The sequence below is a fragment of the Chrysochloris asiatica genome, unplaced genomic scaffold (assembly GCF_000296735.1).
Source record: "Chrysochloris asiatica unplaced genomic scaffold, ChrAsi1.0 scaffold00030, whole genome shotgun sequence".
Lineage (NCBI taxonomy): Eukaryota > Metazoa > Chordata > Mammalia > Afrosoricida > Chrysochloridae > Chrysochloris > Chrysochloris asiatica.
Genome location: NW_006408548.1, coordinates 1,786,673 through 1,805,379, shown reverse-complemented (window position 1 = coordinate 1,805,379; position 18,707 = coordinate 1,786,673). Strand labels below are relative to the sequence as shown.

Genomic DNA, 18,707 nt, shown 5'->3' with positions numbered 1-18,707 from the left:
AAGTAGCTTCAAAAAGTCCATGGAAAAACCTTTTCCTTGTTTCCCATGAACTTTCTGAAGCCCTTTGTACATGTCTGCTGCTATACCCAAAGAGGTGGCTGTGAAATGACCGATAGGGCAGTCATGGTGCAAAAGCACTGACATATCTACTCTACACCACACATAGCAGATACCTGTCTGGGACACTGCAGGTGCTCTGCGGGGGGGAAGTGAAGGTGGAGGTGGCAGAGGGGCTGTTATTCACATAGGCTGTGGGCATATCAGGCCACGGAGAACACTAAGGGCAGAAACAAAAAGAAATTAATGATATGCTTTTAAAGTACATGAAAGAAATATTTTGTTATTCACGCTCTAGTCTGGCCAAATGCAAGATTATAAAATGCAAGATACTGGACACTCATCAAGCAATCTCACAGAAACATATCCAATTTACTTCTGTATGACAAAGATAAATTTTACCTGCTCTGTGTAGCTAGAACACGGATTAATCTTAGAGAAGACCTGAAGTGATAATAGCAGTAAAATATGTATAACGGAATTTTAAATGTATACTTTTGTACAATTTGCTTCCAATACTTTTAAACCTCAGTTCCTCAACAGATATCAGTGCTTAAGGATAGCAGCCAAAAAAGGACCCATAAGCAACACCTGAAAGGCAGATTCTGTCCTCCCTAGTGTTACTTGCCTTGCCAATTTGCCATCTTTCCCAAAGAGGAGTCTCACAACATCTGCTCCTAAGATTAGTAATCCCTAAGGAAGACCAGACAGGCCTGGCATCAAAATATGTCAACTGTGTAAGATACTGCCTGACAGTCTTCCTTTAGCTTTCCATCCTTTTTTGCTAGAAGGGACATGGTGAACTTTGTTTCAGCTCAAAGCAAAACTCTAAGCAGGTATAGAGCAAAATCACACTATTAGAAGAGCTGGAAGAGCTACAGTCAATAGCATCCTGAGCAGGCCAGAGTGGTCTTAGGGAGCAGTCTTTAAAAGGCCCTCAGTTCCCAGCATTCCCTTTCACAACCATCCTTCTGTTCTTTTACACAAGAAAGGCATCTCATCTCACATGGTGCTAGGGTATAAAACTGTCCCTAAAAGTTAAGTACAAAATGGCCCAAAAATACTAGACTAAATATTGAGAAAGCAGATAACCTTAATGACTGAAAAAATTTGTGAGTCAGATGGTTTTTAAGTTTTTTTTTTTTTTGCTTTCAGTGAAATTTAAGGTTAGATTTAATTGAACTGTCAGCTGGTGGTGGGAGTGGTGATGCGCTGTGGAGTTGAAATCAACTCATAGCGACCCTGTAAGGGATTTTCTGAGGCTGTAAATCTTTATGGGAGCAGAAAGCCTCATCTTTCTTCTGCAGAACAGCTGGTAGCTTGGAACTGCTGACCTTAAGGTTCACAGCCTGATTCATAACCACTATGCTAGAGTATATAAATAATCTACTAGATAATTTTAAAAAGTTGATCACTGGAATTTTGACACATAACTAAAAGAGCTCAAAAAACTTGCTGAAAAGAGGTTTTACCCATCTACTTATAAAAGCAAGTTTTATGTCATCTACTTAAAATTTAAAAATAAGGAATTTATGTTCTATTCTGTGTCATTCAAGATACAGTTCTAATATCAATTCAATTATGCTTAATAATTATTCATAATTCCTATGATTTTTGTTGTTTTGGTAAATTGGTACTAATAATGCTAACTTTTCTATTTCTCAACTGTGTTAAGAGTCATATGGACACAAATTTTAATAACTAGATCACAATTCATTTAAGGTGATTATGAAGCATTAGGGTAATCAATAAGACTTTCAGGCATAGAAATATGTCACATTAGGGTAAAATTTTTTGAGGGGAATGAAAATAGAAACGTGAGATCAAGAAAGAGCCGTGTAAAATTTCTGATTACTGAGGAAGTTTGAAGAGGCACTTTAAAAATGAATGGTTGTTGTTGTTGTTAAGTGCTGTCAAGTTGGTTATGACTCTTAGCAACCCTATATAGGGTTTCCAAGGAGCATTTGGTGAGTCTGAATCACCGACCTTGTGGTTCAAACCAACTTTGCAGTATAGCACATTAACCCTCAGCGCCACACCGGGACTCCAAAATGAATGGTGGTGGTGTCAAATTGCTACGGTACTTAAATTCCACAGGAGACATTTCAAAGAGTGATACACAATCGTTTTAACTGAAACTGTAAATACAAGTTTCAATGTGGCAGAAAATTGCCTCCTTTGCAACTATTTAATTTAAATTAATTAAATCTCAAAAAATTTACAAGTATATATTTTAAGAGTAGAACAGTAAAGACTGGTAAAACCAAGTATAAATGAGTTAACCACATGTATCTGACACCTACTAGAAGCACAAGAAAATAAAACTGCAAGATTGGAACCATAACATACTTTACAATTATCTGAGTATGTATCTCCTCAGAAATGGAGATACATAATAATTGCAGAATTATTATTTAAATTACTATCAGCTGACTGTAATGGGGGAGGGGGAGCCAATTTGGCAAAAATGCTTTGCCAAAATTATTGCCTACTATATCATGGTCATGATAAATGCCCCTCCCCACCCTTTAAAAAATGTTTTCTGTCATCTTACAAAGTAGCACTACAGTTTGAGGAACTCAAGACCCATTGAGCAAATTTAGTCACCTAACTCTGGTAGCGTAGTGGTTACGAATCGGGCTGCGAACCTTAAGGCCAGCAGTTCGAAACTACCCGCCGCTCCGCGGGAGAAAGATGAGGCGTTCTGCTCCCGTAAAGATTTACAGCCTCGGAAACCCTGTACAGGGTCGCTATGGGTCGGATCCGACTCGATGGCACTTAACAACAACAACAACATGGGTGTGATACAGGAGCTCTGGTAACTTACTGGTTAAAGCACTTGGTTGTTAGCTGAAAGATTGCAGTTTGAATCCACCTGCTGCTTCATGAAAAAAAAAAAAAAAAGATGTGGCAGAGTTGGCTTGTGAAGTTTACAGCTTTGGAAACCGTATGGGGCAGTCCTATGATGTTGTTACAAGTTGGATAGATAGCCTGCAAACCATCGAGGATGAACGAGTGTGGCACAGCCACAGCAGGGTTTACTAACAAGAAACCTTCTAAGCTACCCTACCTACATAATATAAAACATTACACGGTATGTATCGTAACACATTTTAATGATATGGTGGCTGTTGTTTAGTATTAAAGCTTTTAATAATAAAAATATCAAGTCTCCTCACATGTGCTTTGGTATTTATTTACCAAATGAGGAAACAAAGTCTTCAAATCAAAAAGCCCAATTTACTAAGATAGAGTAAGGCAGGGAAACCCAAGCTCACCGCAACTCCATAAACATGCTTATTTCACTTTTATATATTTAGCTAGCTTCCTTTATGAAAACAGTAGTGTTAATAGTGTGACAATAAAAGTTGCCCAATAAAGGAGACTTAATCTGTTGGACACTGGAAACCTAGTAGTGTGCTCAATGAAAACTGGCTGTACTGTAAGGCTTCTATTTTTAGAAATAATGGGATCTATGTTCTTTACGGAGTCTGGTGTAGCACTGTGGGTTAATGCACCAGACTGCAAAGCCGTCTGAACTGCAAGGTCGGTGGTTCAAGCTCACCAGTCACTCCTCGGTGACCCTATACAGGGTTGCTGTGGGTCGGAACCAACTCGACGGCACTTAACAACAACAACAGGTTCTTTACTGGTCAGGTTAAATGAAATGCGAAAATCTGTGTCCTATTTCATAGGTTTCCTTTGCAGTCTGAACTCAAGGGAAAAGGCATACCATACAATTTTCACAATGTCTCTGTAATCTTGTCATTCTTTCTTGTTTTTATACAAGTAGGCAATGGTATATTTGCCTTCTTCCTCTAAAAACAATATGTAATTCATGAAGGTTTTAGCAATCCCTGGCCTGGACTCCATTAGGCAAAGCTGACCTATCTTAGGCTGTAGCAGCAGTTGGCAGCCTGCTGAATCAATAAAACACAGCTCAGGGGCAGAGATCAACAGACACAGTCAGGGTTTTGTTGTGTGTCTTCTGCTGGGAGCCAACAGTAGTGACTCTAGTCAATGTGGGGCCATTTCACACAGGAGCTCTCGGACTTTCACAGAAAGCCTTTAAGTCTGGGTATTCCGTTTTACTGAAAGCCAATTGGAACCATCCAAAGAGTGCAAGAAAAGTTGTCTTTCCTTTGTAAGCAGCACTTGAAAGAATATAAATAGATAAAGTACTATGGGCTTTCTTTTATAAGGAATTAATTCAGACCCTACTTTTTTAAAAACAGGTTTCCAAGATGAACTGTAACTGCATCTTACAAGCATCTTAACCAAACCAAAGACATCGTGGGCAGCAAACAACAAACCAGGAAGATGTGAAATCCCAGGCCAGTGAACTGCTGAAGTTTTGCATATTTTAGATCTGAGCTAGGAATTATTGAAAACGCAAAACAACATTACCATTTTCAGGTTAGTATTGGGCTATCGCTGATTTATTTATGAATTATTAGAACATATATATATATTTTTAAATTGGTTAAATGGCTTATTAACAGTAGGGGGAAAGTGATGAGTTACTACAATCTCCCCCAAAAAGCTTATCAAACACCACCTGAGTGTCGTGTGGAAAAATCGGGAAGAGTAGAAGTATAAAATTGCGGAGAAGTATGTTTTGGAAAAGAAGTATACAGTTGTTCCTTGAACCTATGATTTGAATTGAAAGAGCCCAATAAAAGAAAACGTAACATGTGTGCTCCCTTTGGCACTCAGATGAACACATTCTCCATCTTAATGCACCAGCAGCAACTAAAATACTCTCATTCATTGCTTTTATTTGGGAAGGAGGTTCTTGTGATAGTGACTTTCCAAGTCTACAGGTAATCATGGAAATTTATATGCAAGTGAGAAATCTACTTTTTGCATCTTGATATGCAGACACTGCAATGATGAATAAATAGTGTTGCCACTAATATACACAGGATGACAGTTATTTTAAAAGTCCTTTAATGCTCTATGTTTATATTTACTGGGAGGATATAGTTGATCTAAAGTAATTAGCATCACTGGATAATCCTTTGTGGACTGTTAGCAGAAAAGAGTCATGCCAAGAAATAAAGATTTGCTGTTCTTATCTTAACAAAACTCACAGTCAACCAAAAGCCCTTGGACTGCACGTTGGGGACAGCCAGGTCTAAACTAAGTGTAGCATGGTGCCCTACTTTGGCTTAAAGCATGAAGTTACAGTGCAGATGCCAAGAGGAAACACTAAAGCAGCAGTCAATTTTCTCTACCAGTGCCCCCAAACAGGTTTTGAAAAGCGCACACACACACACATTCATAAGCAACATGCAGGGAAATGTGACACAAAGTATTATACATGTTAATGTCAAGCTTGCCGCCAACAATTCTCTAAGTAGGAATGGAATTTTTGTCAAGTATACACGAGAGAGAGAAAAAAAAGCAACACCTTTTTCAATTACACAAAAAAGCTAACTATCTTACTAAAGAAAGTTTTGCAATGAATTTCAGTGCTCTTGAAGAAGGGTGTGTGTGTGTGTGTGGAGGAGAGGGAGGGCGGGAGGGAAGGAGACAGGGAGAGAACACGTTATCTTTGAGTGTTGTTTTTTTCCCCCTCCAAAACCACCCAATATGGTCAACATTGTTTTTGCTTTGCTTTAAAGTGTTAGATTTAGGAAATTTTCCTCAGTGAGGAACAAACAGAAAGTAGTAAGTCTAAACAAAAGCAAATTAAATCAAGACAAGAACATCAAAAACAATTTTGGCTTTACTTTAAAGTGGAAGTTGGTCCTATATCTAACACTGCACAAGGTTTCTTGCACAATGAAAAGAGAAGCAGAAGTCCCTTACACTGCCTCGCTTTGCCAGAGAATCACCGTAGTCTGCTGGCAAAGTCCGCTTGCTGGACTTTTTCTGCTCATGTTCAACTGCATCTTCAATTATAGGCTCAAGCCTCATCTGGACAAACACCAAAGATTGGGATCAATGTCTTTTCATTATACAAAGAAAGATCTAATCCCCTGATTCACGTCTCTGCAGTCCAATCAAACAAATGTAAGACTAGCAGGAGTCAAAGGGAAAGAAACTGCAAAACCCCAGCAGTGACAAAATTCAGATATTCTACGTCCCAACTTAACTTCTTGCCAACTTCAAAGTTTTTAAGGTCTATTTCTGAGACCTGATTTGGGATTTCAACATCTTCATTTAAGATCCCACCCAGAAAACTAATCTATTAACCAACCCCCAAATTTGTATTACATACTTTCCCGCAAATTTCAGTAAGAGCACTATGTCAGTCTACCACCCAATCTTCCCCTAGCCCTTTGTAGCGACACTCATCCTTTGGGATGTTGCTAATATGCAAACCTCTGCTTCTCTTCTGAAACCAAAATGTGGCTTTATATTACCTCTGTGAGAATTGTGGTATCATAAGATGGCTGATACTTTTCTTTTTCATGGGCTGTTCTCTTCTCCATCTTCTCTCGGTCTGTTTTTTGTTTCCTGTCTGCTCCTTTCGGCTGAAAATAAAATAGATTATTTCATCAATTAGTTGAAGATAGCAAATAGATTCACAAGCAAAACAAGATCTTAATTACTTAAGCCTGGTTTCCATTTCTTACCTTAAACACTTTGATTTGGCAACTAGCTGAGTGTAGATGATCCGTGTAGTCCCCGTTTTCATTCTGCTTAAAGGTGTCCACCTGGATTCTAAAGGGCACTCCTTTTTCACCTCCATGCTTGCGTGGAGTAAATTCTGTGCTGATGCAGTGTACCTAAGAAACAATTCTTACTGAAATGGATTCAAAGAAGCTTCCATTGATTACCTTCTATTTTGTTCCCGCTCAGATGTACCACCCCCACTATAAATGTAAGAACTCCTAAATATTAGCCAAATATCTTTCATTAATTTCTCTGGATCGTTTTTAATGTTTGGGTTTCATTTAAAATCCTATGTGCAAATTCAACTTAGTTTTTCTGGACTCTGGGATGAATTCTATCCCATTCCAGGGTCTCTCCTCTTAATGCAAGACTTGTGCATATCACGAACAGAAGAATACAGTGACTTCCTACATACGTCTCCTGGCCCACCCAGGACTGCATGCTGCTTTCAGCCCCAAAAGTCCTAAATCCTTAATGTGTCAGTACCACCTTGTACTAGGGCCCAGTGGTCCATGAGTCAATCCAAAGTAAACCTACCTCCATGATTTCACAACTTCACTGTTCGCCAACACTGCTATTATCCTGCTCTAGCCATTCAATCATCTCACTATTCTTCCTATACACGCTAACTTGAGATGCTTTGCCTAGGAACTTTTCCTGTCCAGAAACCCCTCTGTGTTTATCTAATCTCTGCTGTTAGCCCCTCAACAGTCACTCAAAATCCTGGGTGCAAAACACATCTTCTACCACCCCACCCCTCCCCCTTCAGTACTACCAGACATAACAGCCTTAGTATAAAAAGCAGAGGGTACCAATTTCCCTGGAATCCTGAAGTGGTGCTATGGCGGTTAATGCACTGGACTGCAAAGTCAGTTTGAACCACAAGATTGGCGGTTCGAGCTCACCAGCTGCTCCTTGAAAACCCTATACAGGGTTATGTGAAAACCTTATCACATAATTCACAATAAAACATTAAAACAAAACAAAACAAAAATACTTTCTAGGGTTGCTATGGGTCGGAACCAACTTGATGGTACTTAACAACAACATACATTCCTTCTTCTTGTTAGCACCAATCTCTGCAATTGACTCTGTACAAGCTGAGAATGAAGACCAGGTCTTATATTGCTTTCATTCACTATATAACTACGAAAAAAATTCATTTCACTATACATTATGAAAAAAAACCTCAACTAAAATAAACCATGTCTGGTAATTATTACTTGATGGGGAATAAAATTTGATAGATCACAATAAAAAACGAAACCCTAGCCTACCTACCAAGCTGGTCAGCTATTCAAAGGTTTTCCTTTTCTACATAGTGGTTGCCTACTCAGTAGCATTAATACTACTACATGCAAATTTGAGCATATGGGGTATTAGAATTATTGTTTTGGTTTTGTTCTGAGGTATAATGTTATTATAGTTATATTTTTTAAAAGCTTACCTCCAAAAGACACAATTCAAGTATTTGTGGATAAACTGCTATATCTGAAATTTGCTTTTGAGTATTCAAAGACACCTTAAAAAAGGGCAAACTGCTGCCTGCCTCAACTGTTGAAGCCAGGTGACAGGTACAGGGTCCAATATTATTATTTCTTACCCCTTGCTAGGTTTGAAGAATTCAGTACTACAATGGTTCTTAAATAATGTTGTATTTTAACATCATAAATTTTTCAATCATATTCTCTCTAATGGCAGCTTCTGTTCACAAAAAATGTATCCCATAAGAAATGGAAATTTTTTATTATTATTACCAATGGTAAAAATATTTGAATAATGATATACAAATATTATTGTTAAGTGATGTCAAGTAGATTCCAAATCATAGTGATCTGAGGCTTTAAATCTTTGCTGGACCATAAAGTCTCATCTTTCTCCTGCAGAACAGGTGGTAGGCTTAAACTGCCAACCTGTGGTTTGCACTCCAGGGCTTAGCCTATGGAGCCACCCACTCCCCCGAATGTCTCCATATATTAGATTATAATTTATCACTGATTTAGTAGATTAAGTGCAATTTTACTGTGCATGTTTTTAATAGAAATTTCAAGATAGTTTACAAATAAATATTTAAAGGAAATTATACCAACTCACTTATTGATTAACTATTCCATTAACCAACATTTTACGCATTAACAACTAGCAGTAATGAACCACGAAGATGTGAGGCAAGAGTAACGCTGGCTGTGATGGTTAAGGTTATATGTTAATTTGGATGGACCATGACTCTCAGTGGTTTGGCAATTGTGTAATGATGTGTAATGTTGTAGTCAAACTCCATTTTGTGATCTGATGTGTTCATCTTCCATTTTTGCAAAATGGCCCAGCCTTTGGAACCAAACAAGTAAGGACTAGGTGTTTATTATTCATCAAGAATTCAGACCCGTCGCCTTCTAAATGAATAGATTATTGTTGTTGTCAAGTGCTGTTGAGCTGGTTCCTAATCATAGCAACCCTGTATAGGGTTTTCTCAGGCGTGGCTGGTGAGCTTGAACCACCAACGTTGAGGTTCAAACCAACCTTGCAGTTCAGTGCATCAACCCACAGTGCCACAGCAGGTTAGCATGCTATAATGTAGAAAGCCAAACCTGAATGAAAGCAGATGTGCGTTTTGCAGGGTCCCACAGAAATTCAACAGCATTTAACTGGCTTGGGTTTGTCCTTGTGTCAATTATTCCCACAGACATTGGGATATCTATATTAAAAAATAAAAATAAAAAAACACAATTTACATTACAAACTCATCTTCACTGAATAATTAAAACTTACAAATTAGTGTAATATCTTCGGATAAAATTATTAGCTTAAAAAATTATATTCCCGTTACCCTACACCATCAAGGAAGGAGAGCATAAGCGGAATGCGGGACCCTATCCAGAGAAGCAGCGACAACCAGAGATGGAGGCAGAGATGGGACATGGAGAGAGGAAGCAGCTGAGGACTCTAGATTCATGGGAAGAGGGCGACTGAGAGCTGGCATCCAGGTAGACTTGCACAATGTGCCCATTGGTGGTGTAAATTATTATACATGCCTGAGAATTTTTTTTTTTAAAGGAAGCTAAAGTGAATAGAGAGAACTACTGTTACCTGATAGTACATGGAGGGGATTATAATCATTGTATGAAACAAGATTTGTTGAATGTAAAACTGATGATCTGCCCTGTAAACATTCACTCAATTCACAATAAAAACTTAAAAGCAAAACAAAAACAAAAAAAACCCCCATTATTTCCATGTTAAACTTTTGCCTTTCAGGTTCCTCATGGCCAACTCATCTAATAGATACCAGTTTCTACTACTATGGTTTATATTTCATTTTCTTAAGCATATGATAGATGGTGCCAATCAAGATTTAAATTATTTCAAACTCATAAAATTCATAGCTCAAATACCTTTAGAGCACTAAAAAGCAATTTCACTTTAAACTATGAAACAACTCAAGTCACACAGAATCTGCTAATACCAAAACTCTCTTCACACAATTACATTTGGTGCCAGCATCGGCCCTCATTATTCCATGGTCTTTTGACATGTACCTAAGTCGAGAAGTTTGTCTCCTGGGCGGTTCCACTTCCAACCTTCAAGTTGCTGATGCTCTGTATATTGTAGCCGTCTGTCATGGAATACAACTCTTATGATGCTCTAAGAAACAGTGAGGAAAGTGTGATTACTTTTAAACTACTTTTCTAAAAATGCAGAAGGATTTTTTGCTTCTTATGTATTAATCTACAATAGAATGTTGTTGTTGTTGTTGTTATGTGCTGTGGCGTCGGTTCCGACTCATAGCGACCCTGTACAGGGTTTCCAAGACTGTAAGTCTTACAGAAAGCCTCATCTTTCTCCCGCAGAACAGCTGGTAATTTTGAACTCCTGACTCTGAGGTTAGCAGCCCGATTCGTAACCACTACGCTACCAGAGCTCCAGTTTTAAGTATTTCATAGGTGAATTTTTCTGAAGTTTCTGCTCTTGGATGAATAGATTACAGGTACAATTATTTGGTTCAAACATAAAAGGTGCAAATGAAATGGTTACACCTAAGAATAATTTTTACAAAAGAATCTGGTATTGTACTCCAAAAGTAAGGTCCATTTTCACAGCACTAGTGCAAGAATAATTATATTTCTAAGAAGGAAATGTCAAAAAGACACAGAAACTATTAAAATGAAAAAGCAATGAGTAGAGAGAGAGAGAAATCCAAGTTCAATGGTCAAATCAACTTTGTTAATTTAACAGAAAAGCTTAACAGTATTTGGGTTTCTTTTAAACAGTCATTCTAAAATGGTAAAACACTGGGGAAAATGGTTTGATGGTTCCTCAAAAAACAAAACAAAACTGGATTATCATGATTCAGGAATTCCATTCCTAGGTACATGAGGGTAAGTGAAAAAAACATTACTATAAAATCACAGAAAACTTTATTAAACAAAAATATCAAAATGTGAAGGATCCTCCATCTAGGTCTTTATACTTCTGTATAGCATATAAACATCTCTCTAATACTTCCCTAAAGAATTCTGCACTCTTCAATTTATGCCATGCCAAAATGACAGTTTTGCTATTCTAGAGGGATTAAAATACTGTTTATTTTTTAGTATTCTTTGAGTTTGAAACAAAAACAAAAAAGTCAGAAGAGTTGAGATCAGGAACGTAAGGGTGTAAGGTTTCCCAATGAAATCCTCCTAGAACAGTACTTGCTACCCTTCAACAAGGACCAGGTGCAGTGTCATCATGGGAAAAAACTCCTCAGAGAAACTGAAAGTCTTCCCTCTGTGAACAGGAACCAGACAAGGATGCCCTTTGTCACCACTCCTATTCAACATTGTGCTGGAAGTCTTAGCAAGAGCTATTCGGCATGACAGAAATTAAAGGCATCCAAATTGGCAAAGAGGAAGTTAAAACTCTATTTGCAGACAATATGATCCTATACATAGAAAACCCCAAAGACTCAGTAGAAAAGCTACTAGACCTCATAGGAAGATTCAGCAATGTGGCAGGATATAAGATCAACATACAAAAATCAGTTGGATTCCTCTATACCAAAAACAATAGCATTGAAAAGGACATTAGGAAAACAATACCATTTACAATAGCCACCCAAAGGAAGAAATATCTAGGAATAAATGTAACCAGAGAAACAAAGAACTTATACAAAGAAAACTACAAAATACTACTACAAGAAACCAAAAGAGACCTACAAAAATGGAAGAATGTACCATGCTCCTGGATAGGAAGACTTAACATTGTGAAAATGGCAATAGTGCCCAAAGCAATTTACACATATAATGCAATACCAATCCAGATTCCAATGACATTCTTCAAAGAGATGGAGAAAACAATTACAAACTTCATATGGAAAGGGAAGAGACCCAGGATAAGCAAAACACTGCTTAAGAAGAAGAATAAGGTTGGAGGCCTCTCACTTCCCAACTTCAAATTTTACTACACGGCTAGAGTGGTCAAAACAGCTTGGTACTGGTACAATGAACGATACATAGATTAATGGAACAAAAACAAGAATCCAGAAATTAACCCATCTACATACAGCCAAATGATTTTTGACAAAGTACCTAAATATATTGCATTGGGAGGTGATAATCTCTTCAACAGATGGTGCTGGCAGAATTGGAAAGGGATATGCAAAAGACTGAAACAAGACCTTCACCTCACACCTTATACAAAAATCAACTCAACATGGATTAAAGACTTAAATGTGAATCCCAGAATTATGAAGGCCATCAATGAAAAAAATAGGGACAATTGTGAGGGCACTAATTCAGGGAATACACAGACTACCAACATTTTGAAAACCACACAAATAAAAGTAGACAAAATAGATGAGTGGGACATACTAAGTATTAAAAACTTATATGCATCAAAAGACTACACCAGTCGAGTAAAAGGGGAACCCACAGAATGGGAAAAAAGTCTTTTGCAATGAAACATCAGACAAGGGACTTATTTCTAAACTATACAGGAAACTGCAACACCTCTACAAGAAAAAGACAAACAACCCATTTAAAAAATGGGCGAAGGACATGAACAGACACTTCAGCAAGGAGGAGATCCAGGCAGCCAACAAATATATGAAGAAATGTTCACGATCACTAACCATTAGAGAGATCAAATCAAAACAACAATGAGATATCATGTCACACCAGCAACAGCAGCAAAGAACAAAAAAGTAGAGGACAATAAATGGAGGTGGGGATGTGGAGAGATTGGGACGCTCCTGCATTGCCGGTGGGACTGCAAAATGGTCCAACCTCTCCTGGAAAACAATATGGTGTTTCATCAGAAGGCTAGAAATAGAAATACGTTATGCTCCAGCAATTCCTCTACTTGGTATTTACCCACAAGAAATATAAACCATAACATGAGTAGATATATGTACAGCAATGTTCACAGCACCACTATTTACAAGAGCAAAAAGATGGAGACAACCGAAGTGCCCATCAACTGAAGAACAGATAAACTATGGTACAAACACACAATGGAATATTATGCTACCTTGAAGAACAACAAAGAGGCTGCAAGCCAATGCATAGCATAGATGAACCTTGAGGACATTATGTTGAGTCAAATTAGTCAGTCACAAAAGCTAAATACTACATAGCACCACTACTGTAAAAGACTAAGAAAAAGAACCCATACTAAAGGTGGATGGGGGAATTCTTTGCTGGCTACTGGGATATAGGGAGGGGAGGGAGGGGAAGGTGGAACACAGGGTAGAGAATAGACATAGGATAGTTTGGGTGCTAGGGAGGCAGGCAATATACAAGAAGGGGGAGGGGAATGGAAGAGCAAAGCAGATGGAAGATCAATTAGGCAGGTTTGCATGGGCTAAGTGGGACAGAGGTAAATAATGATGTATGCACAACCTTGGAACAACAGGGCTCTGGGATACAGGGATTGAAACATGGTAGAAATGGGGTAAAGGGGGAAAATAATGTTAAGATGCTTGGCTTTCTTATGAATAGTGGTTTCCCTGGCACACTATTATAAAATAGACACTTGAAAGGGAGCGAAAGGAATAGCCAGAAATATCGCCACAGAAAGCTTGTAAGTCCGTCTTCTGCCTATAACTGATTGGAATACCTAAAATGGGGCTACAACATGCCCAGTGAAGGAGGCTTCCTGGGGAACCTCTGCATTACGTAAGACCATAGGTAGAATCCTGAACAACATCCTGAATCTTCAGAGGAGGGAAATTTCCACTTGAAAGGACAAGCAGACCAGCCTGGACCAGCTAGAAGAACAGCACCATAAATTGAGATCGTTTGCAACCAAGTAACCTGAGTATCCACCCCTTCAAGCCAAAATTGTCTTTCCTATGCTTGCCCTCTAAAATGGCAGATCTACAGATAGGCAAGGTCCTTCCAAAAGTATTCCTCCCCATACTGTTGTTAAGTGCTGTGGAGTCAGTTTCAACTCATAGAGACCCTGTATAGCATTTCCCAGGAGGGAGTCTGAACCACTAACCTTGTGATTAGCATTTCAGTGCTTATCCTATAGTACCACACTAGTGTTCCATACAGGCCACAATAAATCTCTCCTTGAAAACACAATGACCCAGGAAAACCAGGTGGCAGAAATTATTTGAAGATACCAGCTAAAAGGAACTGGTTGGCTAACCAATGACTATGTCGCCTACATCTAAAATGAGCTACTTCACTCAGAAACTTTAAGAGGGTAAACAGATTTTTTCTACTAAGAGAAATTTTAAGGTGAGTTTCTTCAAAAATTGTTAAAGAGGAATATTTTTTAATGTTTCACATAACATTTACATCTTCCCCCACACTATATACTGTGCTTTGGGAACTTTGGTGGAGGTTTTGTTATTTTTCATAACTGCAACTGCATTTTCTATGGTTCCATCTTTTCTAAAGGACTTTCCAGTTTACTTCATTCATTAACTGCTCTAATTCCCATTTTTCAGATAAGTGAAAGTGTGACACAGTAAGATCAGCCCTGGACTGCAAACCGCAAGGTCAGCAGTTCAAACCCAGTAACTGTACACCTCAAAGGTACTTACCAACAACACATTTCTGAGCTACAGTCACTTTGTTTTGTTGTTGTTGTTAAGTGCTGCCAAGTCTGTTCCAACTCATAATGGCTCATAATAGTGTTTCTGAGGAACGGCTGGTAAGTTTGAATTGCCAACCTTGCTGTTCAAACTGACCTTGTGGTCGAGTGCGTATCCTACACTGCCACACCTGGACTCAAAGTTAGGAGTTTTAATGTAACTAGTGTGGAGCTCTGGTAGCGTAGTGGTTACGAATCGGGCTGCGAACCTTAAGGTCAGCGGTTCGAAACTACCAGCGGCTCCGCGGGAGAAAGATGAGGCTTTCTACTCCCGTAAGGATTTACACCCTCGGAAACCCTGTACAGGGTCGCTATGGGTCGGAACCGACTCGAAGGCACTTAACAACAACAACAACAGTGTGAAATAAAGCAATTTTTTAATAAAAGCTCTTATAGTAAAACTGTTACCTTATTGAATCACTGCATTTATCTGTTAGGAATTTAAATTAACAGTTATTACCTTTACCATTTTCCCACTAATCTCAGGCATATCTCCCATTTTCCGATTATCCAGCATCCGAATTTCGTAAGACTGACCTATTGAAAGAAATAGAGCATTAAAAATAATCCATATAAAGAACATTACTTTTATATATATCTGATCATTGCTAATTTCAGATGGATCTTGGCTGAAAACAGAGAATCCCATAAAGATGTTTACTTGTGCTTTACCGATCTTAACAAATTACGAATTAACACTGCAAAGAATGAGAATTCCAGAACAGTTCATTGTGCTGATATAGAACCTGTCTGTAGACCAAGAGGCAGTCATTTGAACAGAAAAAGGGGAAACTCACTGCCTTCTAATTAGGGTATGTGCCAGGGTTGTATACTTCTATCATACCTAGTAAATCAACATGCTGAACAAATAATCCAAGAAGCTGGACTGAATGAAGAAGATTAAACAGATATCAGGATTGGAGGAATATGCAATAACAACTTGTGATATGCAAATGATACAATCTTGCATGCTAAAAGTGAAGAAAACTTGAAGCATTTACTGATAAAATTACTACAGCCTTCAATATTGTCTACAAATTAATGGAAAGAAAATAAAAATCCTCACAACTGGACCAACAGACAACATCATGATAAACAAGAGAAAATATTGAAGTTGTCAAGGATTTCATTTCACTTGGATTCACAATCACGGACATCGGTGTTTACATCCCAGAGGCAAGAATTAGATAATGCCCAAATACCACTACAGGGATCACATTAGAAGGTCCTGGATAGAGTGGGAGAAAAATGTGGAATAAAACTCACATCATGAAAAAAGAGCACGTTCTCTGTACACATAAAGATTGAGACGATGGCTCTTAGCCACACTTAGGGTCTGGAAATGAACTCGCCTCCATGATTCAATTTTCAGCCAAATACTAAAACAGGTCTATAAGGTGAAAAGTAACACTAGGGTGGTAGGTGCTCCTTAGAATGATCAACCATTTGAGATCAAAAGGGCAGCATTTACCCAAGGACAAAGTTCAGATAGGTTCGGGGGAAAAAAAAGAGGAATGGAAATGGGAAACAAAGGGAGGAACTGGAATAAGTGACATATATCGTAAGAACTGATCAGTGATGTGAAACAAAATGTGTATGCATCAGTTGAATGGAAAATAAATTGGCTTTGTAAGCCTTCATCTAATTCACAAAAATTAACAACAAAACAAAAACAGTCGCTTTAAAGTGTTAAAAAAAATAAAGTTGTCACTTTGAAAACTAAGCTATGCCTGCTCCAAGTCATGGCATTTTCAACCTCCCAATGCATGTAAAAGTTGGACAATGAACAAGGAAGGACTGATTCATTTGAATTATGATATTGGTAAACAATATTAAATATGCCCTGGACTGCCATAAGAATGAATATATCTGTAATGGAAAAAGTACACAGCCAAAATGGACCAGTTCTTGGAGAAGAACATCATGCTTGGGGAAGTTGCTGTTGTTTGTTAGGCTCTGTTGAGTTAGTTCCACCTCACAGTGACCTCATGCACAACAGAATAAAACCCTGCCAGGTACTGTGCTATCCTCCCAATCATTACACTTGAGTCCACTGCTGCCGCCACTGTACCAATCCATCTCATGGGGGATGTCCTCTTTTCTGCTGACCTTCACTTTACCAAGCATGCTGTCCTTCTCAAGGGATTGGTTTCTCTTAATAATATGTCTGAGTTATGAAAGACAAAGTCTTACCATCCTAGCCTCTAAGAAGAATTCTGACAGTAATTTTTCCAACAGAGATTTATTTGTTCTTCTGGCAGTCCATGATATTTTAAATATTATTCTGTAACACCACACCATAACTCAAATGCATCTGTGCTCTTGAACGCTATGAAGAGCTCCTGTGCAGCAATTAAGTCATTTGATTTCTGGACAACTGCTTCCATGAGTGTCCATAGTGGATCCATGCAACATGAAGTCTTTGACAACTTCAATTTTTCTCCATTTATCAAGATGTTTTACTGGTCCAGTAATGAGTATTTTTGTTTTCTTTACATCGAAGTGCAACTCACTGAAGGCTGTGGTTTTTGACCTTCATCACCAAGTATTTTAAGTCCTCTTCGCTTTCAGCAAACAAGGTTGTATTATCTGCTAATTGCAGGTTGTTAATGACTCTTTCTCTAATCCTGATGCCATGTTCTCCTTCATATAATCCAGCTTTACAGGTTATTTGCCCAGCATAGAGACTGAATAAGTATAGTGAAAGAATACAATCCTGGCACACCTTTCCTGCTTTTAAACCATTCAGTGTCCTCTTGTTCTGTTCGAACAACTGACTCTTGGTCTATGTACACATTCCAAATGAGCACAATTAAATGTTCTGAAATAACCATTCTGCACAATGTTATCCTTAGCTGTTATGACCCAAAAAGTTGAAAACCTTTGCATAGTCAGTATGTTGTTGTTGTTAATTGCCACCGGACTCATAGGGTTTCTGACGAGCATCTGGTGAGTGTGAACTGCCAATGTTGCGGTTCACTGCTTATCCTACAGTGCCAATCCAGGACTTCATATATAAGACAGGTAAAAACCTTTTTCTGGTTTTTGACCAGTTTCAGGAGGAGAACATGCCTGGTGAAATACAGGGTCAGCAAAAAAGAGAAAGACCCTACTGAGCTGGATTAGCACAATGATTATACCAATGGGCTCACACATAGGAACAACTGTGAAGACTGCACAGGACCAAGGTAGGGTTTCATTCTGTTGTAGTTAGGGTTGTAAGGAGTCAGAGCTAACTTAATGGCACCTAATAACAACAAAAACTTGCTTGTATCATATCATGGTGGTACTAGTGATATGCCGTGGAGTCAATTCCGACTCATAGCGACCCTGTACAGGCGTTTCTGAGGCTATAAATCTTTACAGGAGCAGAAAGCCTCATCTTTCTCCCGCTTAACAGCTGGTAGTTTCGAACTGCGACCTTGTGGTTCACAGCCCGATTCGTACCACTATAACATAGATAATGCTAATTAAACTCTTAGAGGAGGACTGTGCAAGTAAAACTCTGCCTCCAAATGAAGAGATTATTTGGGGAGAAGTTAGAAACAATGATTCTTTTTACTTTGAAGAGATAACTACTCTGATCTAACAGCAATGAACCACTTGGCAATGAGCGAATCTGGAACAAATCAAAGGGCCAAGATCCTCGCAAAAGTCTGCAAGTCTGGGGCAAGATGGCAAAGCAGGCAGACACACTGAACCAACCCTCTGCAAGAAAGCCATGGGAGACCAAGTGCAGATAAAGATAGTGATACTGAAACCCTGCTGGGGACATAATACGCAGACTCTGGGTTGATCAGTGGCAGCCCCATTGAACCACCTCTGAATATAATCAGTTTAACCCAGATGCTCTTCTTCCTCCTGAAAGTATATAGGAATGTGATAATTTAGAGCAACGTAGCATTTTAGGTATAGATAAATGAAGCCCGGTTCCTGAGATCTTG

The 18,707-nt window shown here is 38.6% G+C and overlaps 1 protein-coding gene across 2 annotated transcripts in view; it reads right to left on the bottom strand.

Moving 5' to 3' along the window:
- The window catches only part of UBP1 (upstream binding protein 1 (LBP-1a)), an 82,078-nt gene that overhangs the window by 12,374 nt on the left and 50,997 nt on the right, over positions 1–18,707 (bottom strand). The window contains exons 3-9 of one of the 2 annotated variants that reach the window (XM_006851576.1): positions 15,224–15,300; positions 10,218–10,323; positions 9,270–9,376; positions 6,642–6,794; positions 6,429–6,539; positions 5,872–5,979; positions 174–277 (exon numbers count right to left, since the gene is read on the bottom strand). In XM_006851576.1, the coding sequence (XP_006851638.1) occupies positions 174–277; positions 5,872–5,979; positions 6,429–6,539; positions 6,642–6,794; positions 9,270–9,376; positions 10,218–10,323; positions 15,224–15,300 (766 nt within the window). The remainder of the gene's footprint in view (positions 1–173; positions 278–5,871; positions 5,980–6,428; positions 6,540–6,641; positions 6,795–9,269; positions 9,377–10,217; positions 10,324–15,223; positions 15,301–18,707) is intronic. The other variant, XM_006851577.1, reaches the window with a different exon arrangement.